The sequence below is a fragment of the Suncus etruscus genome, chromosome 12, assembly GCF_024139225.1.
Source record: "Suncus etruscus isolate mSunEtr1 chromosome 12, mSunEtr1.pri.cur, whole genome shotgun sequence".
Lineage (NCBI taxonomy): Eukaryota > Metazoa > Chordata > Mammalia > Eulipotyphla > Soricidae > Suncus > Suncus etruscus.
Window position 1 is genome coordinate 21,961,990 of NC_064859.1, and position 22,459 is coordinate 21,984,448.

The 22,459-nt window shown below is 45.9% G+C and overlaps 1 protein-coding gene across 2 annotated transcripts in view; it reads left to right on the plus strand.

Annotated features, from left to right (window-relative positions):
• Positions 1-15,672: 15,672 nt before the first annotated feature.
• RAB11FIP5 (RAB11 family interacting protein 5) overlaps positions 15,673-22,459 on the plus strand; it is a 33,181-nt gene continuing 26,394 nt past the window's right edge. For both annotated transcript variants that reach the window (XM_049785040.1, XM_049785041.1), the window contains exon 1: positions 15,673-16,196. In XM_049785040.1, the coding sequence (XP_049640997.1) occupies positions 15,757-16,196 (440 nt within the window). In that variant the 5' untranslated portion in view covers positions 15,673-15,756. The remainder of the gene's footprint in view (positions 16,197-22,459) is intronic.

The following is a 22,459-nucleotide window of genomic DNA, read 5'->3' on the forward strand; positions in this document are numbered from 1 at the left end:
GGATGGAAAATAAACTTATAGACAAACAAATTTCTTTTTTTGTTTATTTGTTGTTTGTTTGGGTTTTTTTGGGGGGGGTCACACCCAGCAGTGCTCAGGGGTTACTCCTTGCACTATGCTCAGAAGTCGCTCCTGGGAGGCTCTGGGGACCCTATGGGATGGCCAGGATTTGGACCACCATCCTTCTGCATGCAAGACAATTGCCTTTCCTCCATGCTACCTCTCCTGCCCCACAACCAAATTTCTTAAAAAGATTGAGTGGTCTCCTAGGAATATACCTGAGGAACACAAAAATACAATACAAAAATCCCTTCCTGGGGGCCGGCGAGGTGGTGCTACAGGTAAGGTGTCTTTCTTGCAAGTGCTAGCCAAGGAAAGGACCTCGGTTCGATTCCCCGGCGTCCCATATGGTCCCCCCAAGCCAGGGGCAATTTCTGAGCGCATAGCCAGGAGTAACCCCTGAGCATCTAACGGATGTGGCCCAAAAAACCAAAAAAAAAAAAAATCCCTTCCTCACATCTATATTCATTGTAGTGCTATTTACAATAGCCAGACTCTGGAAACAACCAAGATGCCCTTCAACAGATTAAACTGTGGTACATATACACAATGGCATACTATGCAGCCATCAGGAGAGATGAAGTCATGAAATTTTCCTATACATGGATGTACATGGAATCTATTATGCTGAGTGAAATAAGTCAGAGGGAGAGATAATAATTTCACTCATCTATGGGATTTAAGAAAAATAAAAGACATTTTTTTAGCATTATCTCAGAGACAAGAGAGATGAGGGCTGGTAGGTGCAGCTCATGACATGAAGCTCACCACATAGAGAAATAACTACACTGAGAACTCTCAGAAAAATGTGAATGAATGAGGGAAGTAGAAAGCCTGTCTCGAGTACAGGTGTGGGTGGGGTGGGGAGGAGGAAGATCTGGGAAATTGGTGGTGGAAATCTTGCACTGGTGAAGGGAGGTGTTCTTTAAATGACTGTAATCATACAACTACAATCATATTTGTAATTGCAATGTTTAAATAAAGATAATTTAACAATAAAAAAATTTGAGTGGTCATACTTATGAGAGGTAACAGAGACTTCAAATTTTAAAAGTCTACAAGAAATGTGGGTAGTTTAATAGGGAATAGCTTTACAGGAAATAGGGATTTATAAATTCTCAAGGGATCAATATATTGAGAAGAACTCATATTCCTAAGCATATATGCATCTAATGGTGAACCATCAAAAAGCTATGGTATATAGATACAATGGACTATTACACAGCCATAAGAAAGAATAAATCCATAAAATTTGCTGCTACATGGAGGGACTTGCTGAGTGAAGTTACTCAGAGAAAGAGAGAGCAAAAACAACACAGAATGATCTCTTATATGCTGGATATAGAGAAACATAGTGATGAAATAGTGAATTATCAAGGATAATGGATGCAAAGAACATGACAGTTGGTATTCAGTAGAAAACATGCCAGTTGAGAGGGACGAGGGGATAGAACAGGGAGGGGGCGGCATCAATGATGAACAGAATTGTTCAACCAGGAGGAGGAGGTGCTGCTGAAAAAAGTATGAAGCCCTATCAGCAACTAACTGGTGGATGGGAGGCAAATGGGAATTGGGAGGCATTGGTGAAAGGAAGTCAACACTGGTGAAGGGATCGGTGTTGAAACAGTATATGTCTGTAATCTAATTGTGAAAAACTGTAATTTTCTTGACAAAAACAAATACCACCAACTGTCATAGATTTGTCTGAATGTCATGGCTAGTTATATCCCTGATTGCTGCTGTTTAACATCTTTCTCTGTCTCATATTCCTGTAAATTTATAGTCAGACCTAAAGTTTTGATCTGATTCTGGTTGTAGTCTTGGGTGAGATGACTTGACTTGGTTCGTGGGTTCTCCATCAGGAAGCACATGATTCCTGGTTATTTCTTGATGAGCTGACAGCAGTCTTTGATGGTCACTACCTGGATCCAATCACTCGCTAGGGCCAGTGAAGTGTTGATATTCCTGTTTCAATCATTCCTTCTTCATTCATGAACACTGTGATAAAGAGAATCTTCTCATCTTTTTTTTTTTTTTTTTTTTTTTTTTTTTTTTGGTTTTTGGGCCACACCCGGCTGTGCTCAGGAGTTACTCCTGGCTATCTACTCAGAAATAGCTCCTGGCAGGCACGGGGGACCATATGGGACACCGGGATTCGAACTAACCACCTTAGGTCCTGGATCAGCTGATTGCAAGGCAAACACCACTGTGCTATCTCTCCGGCCCCTCATCTTTCTTTTTCTACATGGTGTTCCATTTATATGAAAAGGGCAGAGTTCTTCCTTTTGAGTTAGCAGTTCTGAAAATAAAGGAATCTTAGAATCTTCATATGATGATATATTTTTCAAAATCAATATGAAACCATGGGTTTAAATATGAATATTTATTTGTATTTTCATCCACTGATGGATGGAAATTATTATTTATGGTTGCTGAGCTCTATGGCTACTTGGCCAGTCGCAGTCTCACAGGTCTCTGAGAGTGGCAGTCTCTGAATTCTTTCAGACACAATTCTCATCACTTTGAATGATTTTTTCCCCTCGTGGCATATGAGAAGCAACTCAGAAGCCTCTACAGCTCTGTATCCTGTGGGAGCACCTCTGTCTTGTCTCATCTGCTGGAGGGCCAGCATTTCACCTCCTAGGTTTCAGGTGAGGCCTGAGGATTTTTCCAAAGAAGGAAGGTAGGGAAGGCAGCTGTGGAGGTGAGCAAAGGGATGAGCTCAATTTACAACTTTGTTAGCGTCTGCCTAGTATTCCCCCAATCTGTTACAATTCTAAACTTCCTGTCTTAAATTGTGACTAAATTTGAAGGAGATAGAATCTTTAGAGAGGTAACTGAAGTAAAGGCCTGTCATGTAATGAACCCTGTTCCACTAAGATCAAGATCCTTTATAAGTTCAGGACACAAACCTGAATTGGGCCAAGGAAGAAACTTATAAGGGTTCAGCACAAAGGCAGAGGAAATGCTGGGGAGATGACTCAAAGCGTTGTGGCAGTCTTGGCTTTTGGTATCTAGCACAGCATGATCCCCGGAGCACTGACATACTATGCCCCTTGTCTCCTACTAAAAGAGACAGAAAGAGTCAGGCCTCGAAAAAAGAGCTAATATGCTAACACCTTCATATTGGACTTTTGTGAGATGAATTTGTATTATCTAAACCTTTTTTTTTTCTTTTTCTTTTTCTTTTTTTTTTTTTTTTTTGGTTTTTGGGCCACACTCGGTGACACTCAAGCACATTATCTAAACTTTTAAGTTAGTGTTTTATTATGGCAGCCCAGACACACAATTATAAACTTAGTGAGTTAGAAGGATCTATAGGAAGGGGTTTTTTTTTTTTCTCCCTCTCCACCTCTATAGGAAGAATATTTTATAATGCTTGTAAAAATGGGATTGGAATTCAGAAAAGAGAATTGTATTGGAAGTAGCTGTATGGGAGGCAGGGGCAGATACAGTGTGATAATACTATACGTGCATAAAAAAAAATTTCCAGTGGAGCCTTGAAACAAACCAACACGTAGAAATGAGAGAAAGACAAGAAACCCATGAAGAAGACCCAGAAGTAGTGGGCTGAGGTAGAGACACAGATAAAAAGCATGGAGTAATGAAATTCCTGGGGGAGAGGAAAGGGCTGAGGAAGTTTGGAGAAGGAACTGATTAACTAGTAGATGCCAAGAAGAGGTTAAGTAAAATAAGGAAGGGCTTTGGGATTTTGCAATTATGATGGGGCTAGAGGTTGGAGGAAAAAGCTGCAAGGTTTTGCCAAATGGATGATGAACAGTGGAAGTCACCTTCAGGAAGCCTGACAGAAAAAATGGACATAATATAGACCAGTACGCAAGAAGTTTTAGGTTTTTATTGAGTATGATTTAAGCATAATTTTGTGATGAAAGGAAAAAAAAAACACTTCATGTGCATCATATAGAGAAGGTGGACTTCCCCAAGACAAAGAGAGAGATAGCCAGCCCACCTCTTTTGAGAGGGGGGGAAAAGGCTGATGGCAACAGGCATGAAAATTTGGAGTAGGAAATAATACACAAGTCAGCGATAAACATATCCTTTAATTTTTCCTGAATGTATATCTAGGAATGAAATTTCTGGGTCATATGGTAACTCCCATGTTTCACAATTTGAAGAGCCGTCAAAATCTGCTCCATTTACAAGAGCATGATGGCTCTAATGTCTCTAAATCCTGACAACTCTTGTCATCTCTTTTATTCTACTCATTCTAGTGGCTGTAAAACTGGAGCTCATTGTGGTGATGATTTACAGTCCTGGTTTAGATATTACTTCATGTGCCTGTGAACCATTCTCTAATATCTCTTAAAGAAATCTGTTCAAACAACTTGTCTATTTTAAAGTTTGTTTTTGGAGTCACACCTGGGAGTGTTCAGAGCTTACTTTTGCCTGGCTCTGCCCTTGGGGATCACTCCTTATGAGACTCAGAGGGTATATAGAGAATCAGGGATCATTCCAAGGTTGTATGGAAGGCAAGAACTCTACTAGCTATACTATCTTTTAAGTTCCTTATTTCTTTTTTTAAAGTTTCCCCCCCCCCCCCGGCCACATCCAGTGATGCTCAGTGGTTACTCCTGGCTATGCCCTCAGAAATCGCTCCTGGCTTGGGGGACCATATGGGACACCGGGGGATCGAACCGCAGTCTGTCCTAGGCTAGTGTGCTCAAGGCAGATACCTTACTGCTTGTGCCACCGTTCTGGCCCCCTTATTATTTTTTATTCAAGATTTATTTGGTTGTGAGTGTCTGTAAATCTCTATAACGGAACCCGGGACTTTGGGAATATGTTGAGTTTCACATTAATTCATGGAGTATTGCTACCATGACAATATCAAGCCTTTTATCCATGTCTATAGAATGTCTATCAGTGTTTTAAAAATAGTTTCAGTGTACAAGTATTACATTTTTGTTAAATTTATTACTAAGCATTTCATTCTTTTAGATTCTCTTATTGATATAATTGATATAATTGTTTTCTTAGTTCTATTTTCAATTGTTCATGGCTAGTCTGTAGAATCTCTATTTATTTTTTATGATTTTGTTTTTTGGGCCAACCCAGTTATGCTTGGGGTTACCCCTGGCTATGCACTCAGAAATTGCTCCTGGCTTGGGGGACCATATGGGATGCCAGGGATCAAACCAAGGTTCATCCTGGATCAGCTGCGTGCAAGGCAAATGCCTTACTGCTGGCTATTGCTCGATTATTTTAGTATATTTATCCTATGCTATAAATATGATGGATCCATTTATTAGTTCTTATAGTTTCCTAGTGGATTACTTTAGGATTTTTGTTTTACAAGACCATGTGTTCTTCAATTAGAGAATTATTCTTCATTTCCAACTTTTTTGTTTTTGAGTCAGTCCTAGCAATGCTCAAGGGTTACTCTGGGCTATATATGCAGGATTTACTCCTGACAGTGCTCAGGGAACCATATTCAATGCTATGATTGAGCCAGGGTCTGCTGCATGCAAGGCAAGTGCCTTAACTACTGTACTCTCTCCAGCCCCTTCTCCATTTCCATTTTTTTTTTTTGTTTTTGGGCCACACCCGGTAACGCTCAGGGGTTACTCCTGGCTATGTGCTCAGAAGTTGTTCCTGGCTTGGGGGACCATATGGGACACCGGGGGATCGAACCGCAGTCCATCCAAGGCTAGCGCAGGCAAGGCAGGCACCTTACCTTTAGCGCCACCGCCCGGCCCCTCCATTTCCATTTTTGAGGGATGATTTTTTTCCTAGAAGTCCTAGCATAACTTTGAATAGCAGTGGAGAAAGGAGATCTGTGTTTATAGAGTATACTTAAATGGTATACCACAATCATTTCAATAACTATTATTTATACAGTATAAAATGTCACTTAATCTTAGAAATAGTTAGAATTTATATGTATGAATATGTAGATGAGAGTACTATAAAGTCTGAAAAAAAAGAAAGGAATGAAGAATTCTTTTCTATTGTAATAAGGCATTAAGAAGGCAAAAGTAAAAGTAGGTAGTTAATAGAATGGTACTGTCAGAAAGTTATAAACCTCAGTGGAATTAAATACAAGGTGCAGTGTCTGGCCCCAGGAATGTAGCTCAGCAAAAGAATGTTTGCCTTGCATATTTGAGGCCATGGTTTCAATCCTCGACATGTGTTCCCCCTCTCCCCCAGAAATAAAAAACAACAACCCAGCTCAGACTCTGTCTTAATATAGGAAGTTATATGAGTAAGGCAATGATATAGGGATAACGTTTGCAGTAAAAACTAAGAAACCTGGACAGGCAGTAGGGCTGGAGTGCTGGCTTTGCATGCTGGACCCCTCAACTTCATCCCTGGAACAGCATGGTCCCCTGAGCTTCTAAAAGTGGCCCCCAAACAAACAATTTAATAGGAAACAAAAATTGGGAAACTTAAATAGCTGTTGAATAATTGTTAAAGAAAAAATGATTAGACTTTCATCTCAAATAATTCACCAACATAATTTCGAGAACATTTAAAGAAAAATCAAAGAAAAAAAAGTAAAACCAAGGTTAAAAAGTGGGAAATATTTGGTTATTACTTATTTTGTTAATGAATATCTTAAGCATAAAACAGTAGAAAAATTGGGGGCCACACCAGTGATGCTCAAAGGATACTCCTGGCTATGCACTCAGAATTAGCTATGCTTTCAGAAATAGCCCCGGCTTGGGGGACCATATGGGATGCTGGGGGATCGAACCGTGGTTCGTCCTAGGCTAGCGCAGGCAAGGTAGATGCCTTACTGCTTACGCCACCACTCTGGCCCCAAAACAGTAGAAAATTTAATGGTTTGACTACATAATTTCTTATGTCAAAATATATTAGTAACTAATATATGGGGCCGGAGAGATAGCATGGAGGTAAGGCGTTTGCCTCTCATGCAGGAGGTCATCAGTTCGAATCCCGGCGTCCCATATATGGTCCTCCCGTGCCTGCCAGGAGCAATTTCTGAGCCTGGAGCCAGGAATAACCCCTGAGCACTGCCGGGTGTGACCCAAAAACCACAAAAAAAAAAAATATTAGTAACTAATATAAAAGACACAGTGTCAAAGTTATTATTTTTACCATAGACCGGGTTAACATGAATTAATAAGGCCTCAGAGAAAAGTGGGCATAGAAAATAGATATTGTAACAGGAAGTTTAACAGGCCGAGCATATGTTTTGTATGCAGAATACCAGGGGTTGAGCCCTAAAGTACTGTCAGGAGCAACCCATGAGCATAGAGTTGTGACTAATGCCCAAGCACCCTGGGTGTGGTTCAAAAGTTTAAAAATAATTGATAAGGAAGAAAGATAACAGAAATTTTATTAAGAGAGGAAACACACATGACTAATAACTTTTAAAATACACGTTCAATCTCTCTAGCAATGAAAGAAATGCAAATGACACAACAAAGAGGCACAATCTTTTGCTTTTACAGGTTTGTATTTCAAAAATTTCAAAGACTAAAATACTCATTGCTGCTTAAGGTGTGTTCAGCTAGCTGTCATATGAGGTAGTTTCTTATTGTTAGGAAACCTTTGGAGGGGCTCAAAAGTTTGTCCATGCTTATACTTGCTAGTATAATCTGGTGGCACTAGGGTTTGAACCTGATCTGTAGTACTCAGCTAAGTTAGGAACAGAGAAGCCCAAGGGAAATGTGAGTTAGTGCTTGTGTGGGAGGGCAAATGTGGTCTTAGGTTGCAGAGGGTAGAGTCAGTGGAAATGACACAAAGAACCACTTTTAAAGCAGGAACTGTCCTAAAGGTCTAGAGAGTTGCAGAAAGGCCTGAGCACACTGGGTCCTGGGGGATTTGGGTGGGGGTTGGGGGGGACAGAGGAAGAAGGAGGGATTTCATCTAATCTTCAGAGAGGCTACAGTGGATAGGGTGTGTGGTCCTATCTTCCAGAGGAAGAAACACAGTGCTGGGCAACCCAGCCCTGTGTTTAGCTGTTTCTGTCTTTTCTCTTCAGACAGCCCTGTCCTTCCTCCTCGGACCAAGTGACCTGGCTGTGACTGTTCAGTTATTTGCTGCTCTCCTCCCAGTGTAGCAATCCATGCTAGCAGGAAGCCTGCACTTACCAAACTATGGGCCAGGACAGGGGCAAGGAGAGTTGTCTGCCTTCCCTTTTGCCCTCACTGGGTTCTTGCTCAACCATGGGATGTGAGGCCCTGAGGGGGAGATAGGAAGACAGTCCTGTCAAGGTGGAGAGCTGGGAAACAGAGGAGAGTGTCAATGGATGCAGTTGTGGTGTGGCAAAGAAATCTTCATTTGCAAAGCACTAAAGGAAATACATTCCTTTTATTTTTTTTTCCTTTTCCTTCCAGCTTTTGGGCCATACCTGGAGTTCGCTCCTGGTTGTGATCAGGGGCCTATGTGTTGGGTACCCAGGCCTCCATAAACACAACACATACTCACTCAGCTGCTCAATCCATTGAACTCTCTCTTGAGCTCCAAAGCAAATATGTTTAACCACAGTAACAGCTTCATCCTGAATCTGTACCCTTGGGCAGTTAGTCTGTTCAGCAATTTCCTATCTCAGCTTTTTCATTTGTAAAATGGGTATGATGCTACTTTGTGTTCTATTGTTTTTGTATTAATGAAGTGCTTAGACTGATCTTTTCTCAGCACACATCAACTTCAGAATGGTGGGATGCCTTGAGATGTGCTAAAGGTAGGACAAATGTGGCAAAAAACATTTTACCACCAAAAATATTTTTATCAAAAGGTTAGTGTCTTGTTTCCAGTTAGAAAGACTTAGGGGAAAAATTAGATACTTTATGTATCAGTTACCTCATACTGAAGTTGAAGGTGCAACAGAACTTTCCTTAGTTGTCTTCAGGAGTACATGGGATTTTATAAAATATATATATCAGATATATAAAGTAATGGTAAACAAGGAGTCTAAAACCCACAAACTCCTCATTTTCCCAGCCTCACAATCATAAAATGTCCCTAAAACATCACAAATTTAAAGACTAGAAAGAAGGGGCCGGTGAGGTTGCGCTAGAGGTAAGGTGTCTGCCTTGCAAGCGCTAGCCAAGGAAGGACCGCGGTTCGATCCCCTGGAGTCCCATATGGTCCCCCCAAGCCAGGGGCGATTTATGAGCACTTAGCCAGAAGTAACCCCTGAGCATCAAACGGTGCAGCCAAAAAAAAAAAAAAAACACAAAATAAAGAAATAAATGAATAAAGACTAGAAAGAAATAAAAATGATTATTAGAGCTTCTTTCTGATTGACGCAATTATGTTCTTTTACTTTCTTCTTTATATTTTTCTGCATTTTATAATTTGATTTTGCTTTTTGGGCAGCACCCCATGGTGTTTAGGGGTTACTCCTGGTTCTCCATTCAGAAATTCTGGCAGCGTTCAGGGGACCATATGGATACTGGGGATTGAACCCAGGTCAGCCGCATGCAAGGCAAACACCCTCCCTACCTGCTGTACTATTGCTTCAGTCCTTATAAAGTAAGAAAATTTTTATTAATAAAATGTCCTTGGCCCATGGAAACTATTATGCTGAGTGAAATAAGTCAAAGGGAGAGAGATAGACACAGAATAGTCTCACTCATCTATGGGATTTAAGAAAAAGAAAAGACATTATTGTAATAATGGCCAGTGACAATAGAGATGAGGACTGGAAGGACTGGCTCACGATATGAAGCTTACAAAAACAAAACAAAAAACAAACAAACAAAATGATATGAAGCTTACCACAAAGAGTGATGAGTCCAGTTAGAGAAATAACTACAGTGACAACTATCTTGACAATGGTAGTGAGAGAGAAATAGAATGCTTGTCTCAAATACAGGCAGGGGTTGGGGAGGAGGGAGATGAGGGCATTGGTGGTGGGAATGTTGCACTAATGAAGGAGGGTGTTCTTTTTTTTTTTTTTATATAACTGAAACCCAACTAAAAACATTTGTAATCATGGTTTGTAATCATGGTGCTTAAATAAAGATATTAATTTTAAAAAATGTCCTGGGCCAGGGAGGTAGCTCAAAGGGGCTGGAGTACATATTTTGCAGGCAGTGAATTTGGGTTTAATCCACAGCATCACCGAAAGTAACTGCCCACATAATACACAGGGAATAGCGCCCAAGCACTGTTGGATGAGGCCCCAAATACATATACATATAGTCATATATGTATATACATATACATATAGTCATATATGTATATACATATACACATAGTCATATATGTATATACATACACACACACACACATATATATATATATAGCCCCAATATAGTCACATACCATCATTAAATAGATTAAGGCATAAGAGTTTGGGAAGAAAGGGAAGATCAGTGTAGAAAAGTTACCCAAAAAGATAGATCAAAACCATTTAAATTTTGCTTTCTTTTTTATGTTTTATTTTATTTTATTTTTAATTGAAACCCAACAACAAACATGTTTATACTCACAGGGCTTAAACAGACACTATTATGAGAAAAGAAATCAAAAATAAATTTTCAGTCCATTTTTTCTCTTCTTTTTCTTCTTCCTCTTTCTCCTCTTCTCTTATTCTTCTTCCTCTTCTTCCTTCTGTTCTACTTTTTCCTCTTATTTTTCTCCTTATTTTCTTCTTCCTCTTGTTCCTTGTTCCTCTTTTCTTGTCTTCCTTTTTCTTCTCTTTTTCCTTCTTCCTCTTCTTTTTCTTCTTCCTCCTTTACTTCTTCTTCCTCTTCTTCCTTAAAATTTTTTTTCTACTGATTAGATCTTCTTTGCTAGATGGCTTTCCAGGTGATGTGTAAATATGCCTTTATGGACATCTACGTTCTGCCTTCAGGGCCCCAACCATGACATTAACTTTTGCTAAAAACAGATTTAGAGGTGAAAGATTTTTGCTCTCCTTTGTCCTATCTTTGGTACATCTTGAGACATTCCACCATTCAGAAGTTGATTTGTTCAGTTATTTCTTAAAGTTAGTCTTATATACTGTAGTACTATGGGTAGATCTGTCCAGGTTGTGTCCACATTCTTCTTTTTTTTGGGGGGGGTCACACCTGGCAGCACTCAGGGGTTACTCCTGGCTCTATGCTCAGAAATAACTCCTGGCAGGCTCAGGGGACCAAATGGGATGCCGGGATCCAAACCACCGTCCTTCTGCATGCAAGGCAAGTGCCCTACCTCCATGATATCTCTCCAGCCACTGTGTCCACATTCTTCATTTTATTTATTTTTGGACACACCCAGCGGTACTCAGGAGTTACTCCTAGGTCTGTGCTCAGAACTCGCTCCTGGCAGCCTCGGGGGACCATATGGAGGCAGAGAACAAACCTGAGTCGGCCGTGTACAAGGCAAATGCTCTACCGCTGTGCTATTGCTCCAGCCCCTAGTGTCCATATCCTTGATACATTACAGTAGGTAGGTTCCAAAGTTAAGATGATACCAAGTTATTTTTATAACTGGTTGTGCAGGGGGAAATGAACTGTATGTGATGCCTTGTGATCATTTGTGATAACTGTCACTGCCTTAAAAAGGCTGACATTTGGGCCAGAGAGATAGCTCAGCGGTAGGGCATTTGCCTTGCATGTGGCTGACCCAGGAGAGACCCAGTTCCATTCTCAGTATCCCATCTGGTCCCCCAGTTGCCAGGGGCGATTTCTGAGTGCAGAAGCCAGGAGTAGCCCCTGAGCGCTGCGTGTGGCCCAAAAACCAATCAATCAATAAATAAAGTTTAAAAAGGCTGACATTTTCTCATGTAGTTCTCTCAGCATCTGTTTGAAGGCAAGTGTTCACCTTTCTGTCCAAGGAAAGAGATCTGAGAGAGAGGTCAGAGATCTGACTGAAATTCAGGTCTGTGTCTACTAATAGCAGAGAACCAAGAACCCTGTGCAGGTCTGGCTCTCTCCAAAGGGAGGGGCTGTCAATAGGGATGTGGGTTCTTTTTTTTTTATTAAATATATTTTTTTATTTAAGTAACATGATCATATTTGGGTTACAGTCATAACCAGAACACCCCCCTTCACCAGTGCAACATTATCCCCTCACCCCTTCCCATCCCCTGCCTGTTTTCGAGACAGGCATTCTACTACAGTAATTTGTTTTTAAGTTCAGTAAGTTGTATTATTTTCCTTAGAGTAAAAAAAATATAGTAAAGGTGTGATAGTGGCAATTGCCAATGTTTGCATAGGTCCATAAAAATGGAGAAAATGGGGAAAAAATCCTTGACCTGATTACAAAAAGGCCTCACCCCAGAAGTTTATTGGCATAAGACAGACTCTGGGTTCCAGGCATACCAGTCTATCCAACTCCAGTCATTCTCAAGGTCCCGGTGAAACTTTTTCACACTTTAGCTATAGTTGGTACCAGACTTTTATATTTAAAGACTCTGGATTCTGTGCATTTCTTTCGTTGCTGTCAGGCTGATGTGGAACATCCTCTAGTTTCAGCATATCATTAAATGCAGAGCGATCTGCTCTGCATGCAGACTGTTGCTGATTCACCTGGGTGTTGGGAGTACTCTTTGGAGTCAGTCAATGCCAAAGCAGTGGTAGGTCTTCTCTGGTAGAGGCTTGGATCCTGGGAATGTTAAAGACAATTGTGGTTGTTTCCATAGTTCAGATGTGTGTGGGCGATGCCCATTCTTCTGAGGCCTGAGCCAAATCATTATGCCAATGTTCAGGATAAAAGGCCTAATTACATTACCAATTTTGTGTTCCCATCTCTATTAGATAAGAACTTGTTTGTATACGTATTATTTTCCCATTTTAATGTGCCTATGCAAAGAAGCAATGCCACAAGATATTGTTGGTGCATCTGGGGGCCAACGAATAAATTCCAACATTTCCCGTAACTTGGTATAAACGTGAAATCTACACAGAGTTACTCTTCTACCAGTATTGCTTATAAAACAGATCTCATAGGGGGAAAAATCAAGCAATCAAATAACTAATCTAGTGGGCAAAACTGTCACAAATGAGGATATTTGAAAAGAGTTATAGATGTTAAGGGAATACATCTGAGATATACAAAAGAGATGCATGTGACCCTTTTATGTTTTAAAAAGAAAAAGAAAGAAAGAAAACAAGGGTATTTGAAGACAACAGGTGATAGTTGAGTTTGCGACATGTTTTGCGACATTACAGAACCCTATATTGTCCTTGAACTAGGGGTTATGCTGAAGCCGATTCCGGTATCATGCAACAGTCCATAGTTTGATGGGGACATAAGGAGCCACCAAGCATGGGTCAACAGGCGTGTTGGTCGTAGTTGTTTGTGTAGGCATGAGCTGGGGACCGAGAGGGTGTCATTCAATGAGGAGCTGGATGGTGGTGTTGGGCAGAAGATCAGTCTTGGTGTCTAGCAAATTAGGGACTGAGGATAAGGAGGGTTGAATAAGGGGAAGATAATGGTTCAGGGTTTGGGTATGAGGAGGTAGGAGAGACAAAAGGGTGAGGGGAGAGGCAATACATAAGAGACTAGACAATAAAGGTCAATTTGAGTGTTTTGTCAAAATCTTGAGCATCCTGATTCTATTCCTAGGAGCAGTCTAGGCATTTAGGCAGTTTAGGATCAGGAACGTTTTTGGGTAATGACTAAAAAGTATATTTGAAAAATGATATTACTAGCAAGCAAAACAGGGGTCCAATATATATATAGGGGAGGGGTTTCCCTCCTCCACCGGCCCCCAGGGCCCGAGTTGCCAGGGCCGGCCATGAAGACCCGCCTGGCGTGGGGGGTCCCAGTCTCCTCTCCTGGACCAAGTGTTCAGCCCAGGAGATCTGTGGCCCGCTGTCGGACCAGAGACCCTAACATACCAGAAAAACAGAGGGACGGCTTCCCTGGCATGTGCGCTCTGCTGGGTCCAATTGCGAGCTCCCTCTCCAGTTTGAAAATTGAAAAGGAGGAGTTTCCCTCCTCCACCCACCCTCCAGGGCCCGAGTTGCCAGGGCCGGCCATGAAGACCCGCCTGGCGTGGGGGGGTCCCAGTCTCCTGGACCAAGTGTTCAGCCCAGGAGATCTGTGGCCCGCTGTCCGACCAGCGACCCTAACATCGGGATGTGGGTTCTAATGGCTTGTGCCCGGACTCTCATTCCAGTCCTCTGATGAGTTAAGAAGGGGACTGTCAGAATGGGGCTTAAGTTAGATGACTCTCCCAGGGGTCTCCTGTGTCCTTGTTCCCTACATCCAAGGAGAATAATCTTGAAAGAAATAAAATCTTGAGAAGTCAGTAGATAAAGGCCAGTCCGAATCAGTTCAGTCATAGCTTTGTAAACATTTTATATAAAGGCAGGCATTAACTACTGGTATGGTAGATAAGGATGATAGATTTTTGCTTTTCATTATAAGCATTTCTATTAAATTAAATTTATTTATTTTGTTTTGGGGCCTCACTAGAGATGCAGGGTTTACTCCTGGCTCTACTCTCAGGCTCAGGATCACTCTTGATGACCAAATGAGGTGCCAGGAATTGAACCTGGCTTAACCCCGAGCATGCCAAGCGCCTTCCCTGCTGTTCTATCACTCCAGTTCCCTCCCTATTTAGTATTTTTAAAACAACGATGCTTATTTTAATTATTTAATCATTTTAATTATTTTATTATTTAAAAAGTACAAGCTCTATGTGGGCTCACATCGCAGCCCTCCTAGTCACATGTCACAGGCAGGTTAACCTTTCTAAACTGCCATTTTATTTTCTGGGAAACAGGACCAAAACTCTAGTCAGCCCACAAGGGTGCTCTGAGGATAAAATGAGGTAATGCATATTAAGTACAAGAGCTGGCGCTAGCCGAAATCCAAACATCTATAAGGATTAGCCATTATTTTAATTTGGAACAAACCTAGTACTTCCCACCCAGCATTTTACACATCGTCACATCAGTGGGCACTTACTAAGGGGGGTCAGAACAACGGCGTAAACCCCCCAGCCAGAGTCTACAATCTGCCCCCAACTTAGGAACACGGGAACCCCAGAAGTCCCAGGGAACACTTTCAATATTAATGCGGCTACTCATTTATTCATCATTCTGCACTCCGCAGTCCTCGCTACGGGCAAGCCCAGCTCCTTTGAGGCCTGGGGCGCTGCGGTGTCACGGCAAGGGGGAGTGGTCGGTCGGTCCTTTCCACTCCCGCAGCAGGTCACTAACGCGCGTGGGGCCGTCACGCGCCCGAGCAGGAAGAAATCGCATGAGCGGCCCGTTCCGGAGACGGGTGGGGCAGGCGGCGGGGTGCCAGAGAGGCACGCTGGGCATGCCGCATCCCCCCTAACTTGACCCCCCGGAGGGATATAGTCCATCGCTGGAGGGTAGCGGATTTGGAATTGGCTGGGAAGCAGGGAACGGGCACTCCATCCCTGTCAAGAGGCGGGGTGCGTGGGGTGCCCCGCAGCGGTGGGCGGTGGCCAGCGTGGGCCCTGCCCCTTTCTGCGGAGACGCGCGCCGCACCGCACCGCACCGCACCGCGCGCTCCATCCCGGGCCTGTCTGCGGCGTGGCCAGCGGGACAGCCCCGCGCGCGCCCCCCGGCCTGGCCTGGCCGCACCGCAACGCACCGGCGCGTGGGTCGGGGTCGCGATCGCGGGGCTCGGGGCGGGCCCCCAGAGGCGGGGCGCTGACGTCGCGGCGCGGGGCGGCGCGGAGGGCCGGCCGGGAGGCTGGAGGCCCGACCCAGACCTAGCCCAGCCCAGCCCAGGCCAGCCTAGCCCTCGGACCCCGGCCCGGCCGCCCGCCCGCCGCCTTCTCCCCGCACCATGGCCTCGGAGCGGGACCCCGAGCCGGCGCCGGGGCCGGGGCCGTCCCGCTGGCTCCCCACGCACGTCCAGGTGACGGTGCTGCAGGCCCGCGGGCTGCGGGGCAAGAGCTCGGGCGCGGGCAGCACGAGCGACGCGTACACGGTGATCCAGGTGGGCCGGGAGAAGTACAGCACGTCGGTGGTGGAGAAGACGCGGGGCTGCCCCGAGTGGCGCGAGGAGTGCTCCTTCGAGCTGCCCCCCGGGGCGCTGGACGGGCTGCTGCGGGCACAGGAGGCCGAGGCGGGCGCGGCGCCCTGGGCAGCTGCGGGCGCGGCCGCCGCCTGCGAGCTGGTGCTCACCACCATGCACCGCTCGCTCATCGGCGTCGACAAGTTCCTGGGCCAGGCCACCGTGGCGCTGGACGAAGTCTTCGGCGGCGGCCGCACTCAGCACACGCAGTGAGTGGGGTGGGGTGGGTGGGTGGGTGGGGGACAGGCAGACACGGTTAGGGATTTGGGGCGGGGCTGGATAGACACTCCAACTTCAGACAGAATCTTGGGCCGGCCCGTTGCGCCCTTTGCCTCGCGCCAGGGGCGCAAACTGACAACTTGGTTGTTCTCTCCGCCTTCCTGGGTTCCCCACCCATTCCCTGCAGTGCCTCAAATTGGCTTTTCGTAGGGCTCAACCCACTGGGGGTCCCCCTAGGAACCCGCGGGAAGTGCTAGCTAGCTAGCTAGCTTTGGCATCCAGTCAGGGCTGGGATCCAGAGATCGAGGAAGGTGGGAACCTCAAGAAGGAAAACCTCGGGGGCATTTATTTCCCTTTCTGTGAACTGGAGGAAAACTGTGTCAGCACCCCCCAGCCAGGCCTTCAGCACAGTGAGGAGGCTGGTGAGTCGGAGGAGGGAGGTACAGGAGTGTCCTCCAGGGTGAGCCCTAAATGAGAGCCGCTCCCACCCCCAATTCTGCGGAGGAGGGCCAGTCTTCTTTTCTTCTTGCTCTTCTTGCTGTCTGGAACCTGCCCTTCTGGACTCTGGGCTCCCCTGTGCCCCTTCAGAGCAGGAGTGTCTCCTGAGCAAGTAAACACAAGAATCCACCCCTCCTTTCCTCCCGTGTTGCCTGTCCTGGCCAGGAAGGTGGTGGCACAGTTTATGCTCAGCGGGAGATACTTTTCCACTCGCTTCCACCCCTGAAGACCGGTGTTTTGTTGAAAAGAAAAAAAAAATTTTTTTTAATCATTTATTTTGGCAGCTTTGGATCTTGCCCGTGCTCAGATCAAGGCTTTGCATTTGGAGCCCCATTTCCTGTTTTGGACTTGGGCAGGATCTGAAAGCCAGCACCCAAACTTGCCTTGAATCTTTGGGAGTGACCTGGACTCACTCTCTCTCCTGGGTCCTCCCCACCCCCCTAGGCTGGAGAGAGAGGGCAGGACAGGTGCTGGAAAGGTTTGTCCCTGAGGGATAGGACCTACAGTGGAGGGGCCTGGTGCAGAACCAAATGGCACAGGATTTGGAAGGAAAACATCTGACCTTGAATGTTTTCAAAATATGGGCAGGACTGAGACCTCAGCCCCTGTGTTCTGGACCACCCCAGGTTCCAAGCTCTCTGCTCCTCCCCAGCCTCCTGTCTTACCCTCATGACTTGCTGTTTGGTTCTGGGTGTGGGGTCATGTGGTACAGCTTGGCCCTTGTTTTGTTTTGCTTTTCCTCCCTGTTTCTGTCCTCTCCTTTCTGGCTCCTGGAACCTAAGGGAGTGAAAGTGGGACAGAAAGTATCCCCCATCTCTCTATGCTTTTCTTTTTCTGAAGACTTCCTAGTCTAGACAAATCCATCCCAGCCCTTGAACCTCCACCGTGCAGCAAATCTGGCCACACTAATGGAGCAGACATCTGGGAGAAGTTGGGGGGCAGACAAACATGAATCTTCGGGCTTTTGGGGAGGGACTGCTGTGAGGTCTCTCACTGACTCTGCCAGTTTTTTTTTTCTTCAGCTCCTGCCTTTGCTCTCTTTTGGCCTCAGTAGCTTCCTGAGCTGATCAGGCTTTGCTTGTAGACCCAGGTGGCCCGGTTTTCAGCCAAGGACAGTCGTCCCTTCTGGGGAGTATGTCATGCCTTCCGTCGAACTGAATGGGCTCCTTAATTTACTCTTTACAAGTCATTTTTTCCACCGGGCCTTCTCCTCACCCACCTGGCTGCCTTTCCTCTAAAGCATGGGCCTGGTTATTTATAATGCTCGAGGGGGGCAGAAGAGGAGGGAGCAAGGGCCATCAGAGGGAAAGTTTGAAGTGGATGCACTGCTGGGCACAGGAGTCCAGCTCACTGAGGAAGGTGGGGACCACTGCCCAGCACAGCCTCTAACCTTCACTCCAGATACCCTGGCATAGGCCACCAAGCTTGGAGATCTGGACACTGCACTGAGGAGAGAGGAGCAGCCTAAGAGAAAGGGTGTGTCTTCCTCCACTTTGGGTAAAGGAGGGAAAGAGAAGTATCATCCACATTTGAGTCTCGGAGCCAGCTGTGATCATCTCAAGAAGGGCAGATGTCACCCATTGGGAGTCAGCTTGGGAAGAGGGGCAGGGCCAAGATTCAGGGGACAGGAATGGGGATGGGGGTCTTGCAAGATACAAAATCCCAATCAAAGCTTCCATTTTGTAGGAAGTCAAGTAAGCTCTTGGAGCTTCAGCTTTCTCTTGTAAGGTAGGGCTTAACCCTTTCTAGAGTAGATGTGAGGGGCTGAAATAAGTATGTGGCAGAAAGAGGGTTTGGGGAAAACAGTGGTAGCTTCAGACCCTGGAGCTGTCCCTTATCCTAGAAAATTCTCTCACCTGGGCCACCAACACCCAAGGAAGCCCCCAGGCTTTGAGTGTGGTGAAATTCCACCTTTCTCTCTGCTTCTAGAAGCTGGAGAAGTAGGACTGGGATTGGGGGACCTTTGAAGTTGGTCCCAAAGTCAGGCTCAGCTCATCCTGCAGCTCTGCTTATCACCCACCCCATCCTGCCTGAAGCCTTGCTAGGAGCTGGCTCTGTCCTCTAGGGAAGGACTGGGCTGGAGCTTCATTCTCAGTTCTGTGACTTCTAAACAGGCACATTCTTAACCTGTTTTCTTGTTTCTACAAAGATCATGATAATAATCGCAGCTTTGCGCAGGTTAATAAGATAGCATCGGTAAAAGCCTTAGTTTCAGATACACAGCAGGCTTGCAAAATATTAGTGTACTAGAGGCTACTCTCAGGTCCTATTTTGTAGGGTATGAGCAACTTCTGGAGTTTGAGATGTTCCAGTAATTCTTTGAAGCTCCTTGATCAGGGGAAGTGCGATAGGTTAGGGTGGAAGATTTCATTAGACTCCTCCATGTACTCAAAGAGAGAATTTTCAAATCAAAATGAAAACTGAGTTACCCACCCCTGTGTAAAGCCATACTTAAATTGTCATACTCTAAAAATTTTGCTACTCTTTCGTTTATTTGTTTTGTTTGCTTGTCTAGAGGTTACACACTGCTGGACTCAGGATTTACTCCCAAGTGCTCAGGGATCACTCCTAGCAGTGCAGGGAACCATACGGGATGCTGGCGATGGAATCTGGGATGGTTACATGGCAAAGCAAGCACATTACTGGCTGTACTATGGCTCCAGCCCTTCTTTTCTGTTATTTCCCTCTAGCTCCTTTGCAGACATGCCCCATATGTGCTCTAGGTGGAGAACAGTCCCTGCTGTCAAGTATACTTATGTTGGGCCTCAGATCATTGCCTCTAACCCGGCTGCTTGAGAAGTCTGTCAATGGGCTTAGTTTGAGTTGGGACTAGTTTATCCTTTCGCATTACAAAGAGTGAAAGTGGTGTAACTGTGGAGAGGCTGCTCATGGGGGTCTCCTGAGAGGCTCTCCTGGCCCTGGTTAAACCTGAATCATTGGATTATGGGGTGCCTCTGGGAGGCCTTAGGCCAAGGAGGATTTAGATTTGAGGTCAGAGCCTTTTTCTTGGCTGGTCACAATTGTCTGAGATATCCTAAGGACTTTGGGGATACTGGTAGAAGGATCTGAGGGGATGGCTGGTCTTTGAGGGTTCCACTCTTCCCTCAGCCTCCAGACAGTGTCCACGTCTCTTTAGTAGGAAGATGGTGCCACCTCCTCCCCCCCCTGCCACGTACTAGCTGGGACTGCTCCTAGTGAAGCAGCATAGCTGCCAGAGTCTCTGGCCTTGGGCTCCTGGTCTGGCCCCAGACCTGGAGGTGGAGGCCTGCCTGACTACTGGGGAGTCTGCTTGAGCTGATGGGAGGGTGTGGTGCTGCCTCAAACCTGTTATTAGGGTGCTAGAGTCTCCCCTAGTTATGGGGCAGCTTTTTATTGGGGCTTGCTGGGGCAGAGGTGGGGTTGGGAGAATGTACCCTCTATCAGATGAGCCAGCCCCTGTGGCTTCCAGTTCCCTCTGCATCTCTTCTTCTCTGTCCTGTCTCCCCTCCCACTGGGCAGCTAGGGAGAGTCTTAGCTGCAGACACAGCTGGACCGGCGCCATCCCTGGTGACCTTGAGGGCTGTCTCTTTCCTGTGATGCTAGAATGGCTACTCCTGCCTGGCTGGGTGACTAGTCTGGCCTTGTCCAGATGTTTCCCCTGCGGTCCCCACCCTGCCCTATGGAGATAAAGGACACAATGACAGGAGCTCTCTGGGAATCAGTTTTCTGTCCCCCTTGTGCAAAGCCGGTCCTCTGTAAAATGATACAGTCATGAAGGAGCTTTGCCCTTCCCCACAGCCAGGCCATCAAAATAAGCTTGAGTGTGAGTCCTGGGGCACTGATAGCCCTGACAGTTCTCTTCTCCAGAGCAGAGAGAGCTGAGTGGGGCCCAGACATGTTCCTGGGGGCAGCGATCCACCCCTTTCACTCTGCTTAGTTCCCAGCAGGTGGTACTTCCAAGAGCCTATTACCTGCCACTTTGACCTTCAGATGACCTAAGGGATGGGAGGGGACACAGCCTAGAGTCCTGGGATTGCAAAGGCCTCAGATTGTAAAACTGAGTTTAAAGAGCCCACATGAGACTGGGGAGGGAGAGTGAAGACTCTGGGCTGGGTGCAGAGGGGGAGTTTGATGTGGTTCCTCTTAGGCCTTAGCAGTCTACCGAGCTGTAGGATTTGGGATATAGAAGAAGAATATAGAAGAGTGCCCTATGTGCATTCAGAGATTTCTGTGGAGAAGCCTGTAGGGTTTTGGTGATGGGAGGGTGACATTTGGGCTGGCCTGGAAGCTTTGTGGCAAGCATGGAGGGCATTGCAGTGGTTTTTCTGGATAAGACCATTTTCCTGCACAGAGTGAAGAGGAGTCTTAGGGGAGCTGGTGGAAAGAGGTGACCACAGGAGAGGTGGATGCGGATACCCCAGCCATTTTTCCAGACTGCATGCCTGGAGGATGTGGTCCTGCGAGGAGGTTAGAGCCCTTATTGGAGGAGGCTGTAGTTAAGTGCTGTGTGCTGGAACCTAACAAGGAAGGATGTGCTGAACTGGCAGCCATGGGGCAGCTGTGTCAGGGAAGGCCTCCATGAGGAGAGGACATAGACTAAGGACAGTCAGACTGGCTATCAGGCTGTTTGGCTGCCACTGCCCTTCTCTGTGATCTCATATCAACTGCATGGGACATGCTGTTTCAGAGGATCTTTCCTGTCTCAGTGCTCTGGTGGGGATCACTAACCCTTTCTTTCATTCTACATGAAAGTTAACCTACAGGAGTCTCTGGTACTGTTACTGGGTTTAACAGGTGGGGAAACAGAGGCACAGAAAGGTGAAGTGAATTTTCTGAAGGGGCAGAGTTGAGCTTTAGGTCCAGACAGCCTAGCTAATGGTTCTTTGCTCTCTTTGGACAAGAAGAGAGCTCAAAGGGCTGGAGCCCATGCCTGACACTCAGGAGGCCCTGAGTTTGATCTCTGGTACCACATGGTCCTTGAGCAATGCTGCGTTATAAGCCTGAGGTACTTGAGTTTCCCTGAGGAGGCCTTCTGTCACCACTAAAAAACTAAAAGAAGGTCTGTGTTCTTCATCATCCCACTGTACTGTCTGTCTCAGCACCCCCAATTCTCTATAGTTTCCCACAATTTAGCTGAGTAAAGACCAGGTAGCTGTTCACCTGAAACTTTGTCTCTTTCCAAAGAGAATCCTGGTGATAGCCATGACCTGCTGTGTCCTGCGAGGTATGACCAATAGGAATGATCATGTTTGGTCTGTGGCTCTGTCTTGGGGGATGAGGGTATGGTCTAGTATTTGGGGAAAGAGGGTGAGAGGTCACCTGGGAAGTTCTGCCTTAAAGGGTTCTTCCTCTGGACTTCAGAGCAAGTCTAAGCAGATCTTCAGCCACTACAAGATTTGCTGGCATTTTCCAGTGGCTCATGTGCCTCTTGCTGTGACCAAACCTTTCAGTTCCTCATTCAGCCATGTGTGGCCCCTTTCCTTCTTTCTTTTGCTGGAAAATCAGTAAACACTCTGTGGGCATCCATTGTGCTTAGGTCAGGACCTTGGTGGACACCAGAGAAAGAAGTGCTTAGCCCTCCCCTAGGAGATTTAAGGGCTCCATTTAAGTCAAGACTTGCCCAGGAAGGAGGGTCCTACAGAGGAGCACAGAGGTCCTACAGAGGGTGTGAGGGACAGGGCAGAGGATTGATCACAATCAAGGTGGGCTTCCTGGGGAAAGGAGAGATTTGGATGAGAGCTGGGGCATAATGTGGGCTGGGAGGTGAGCAGGGAGT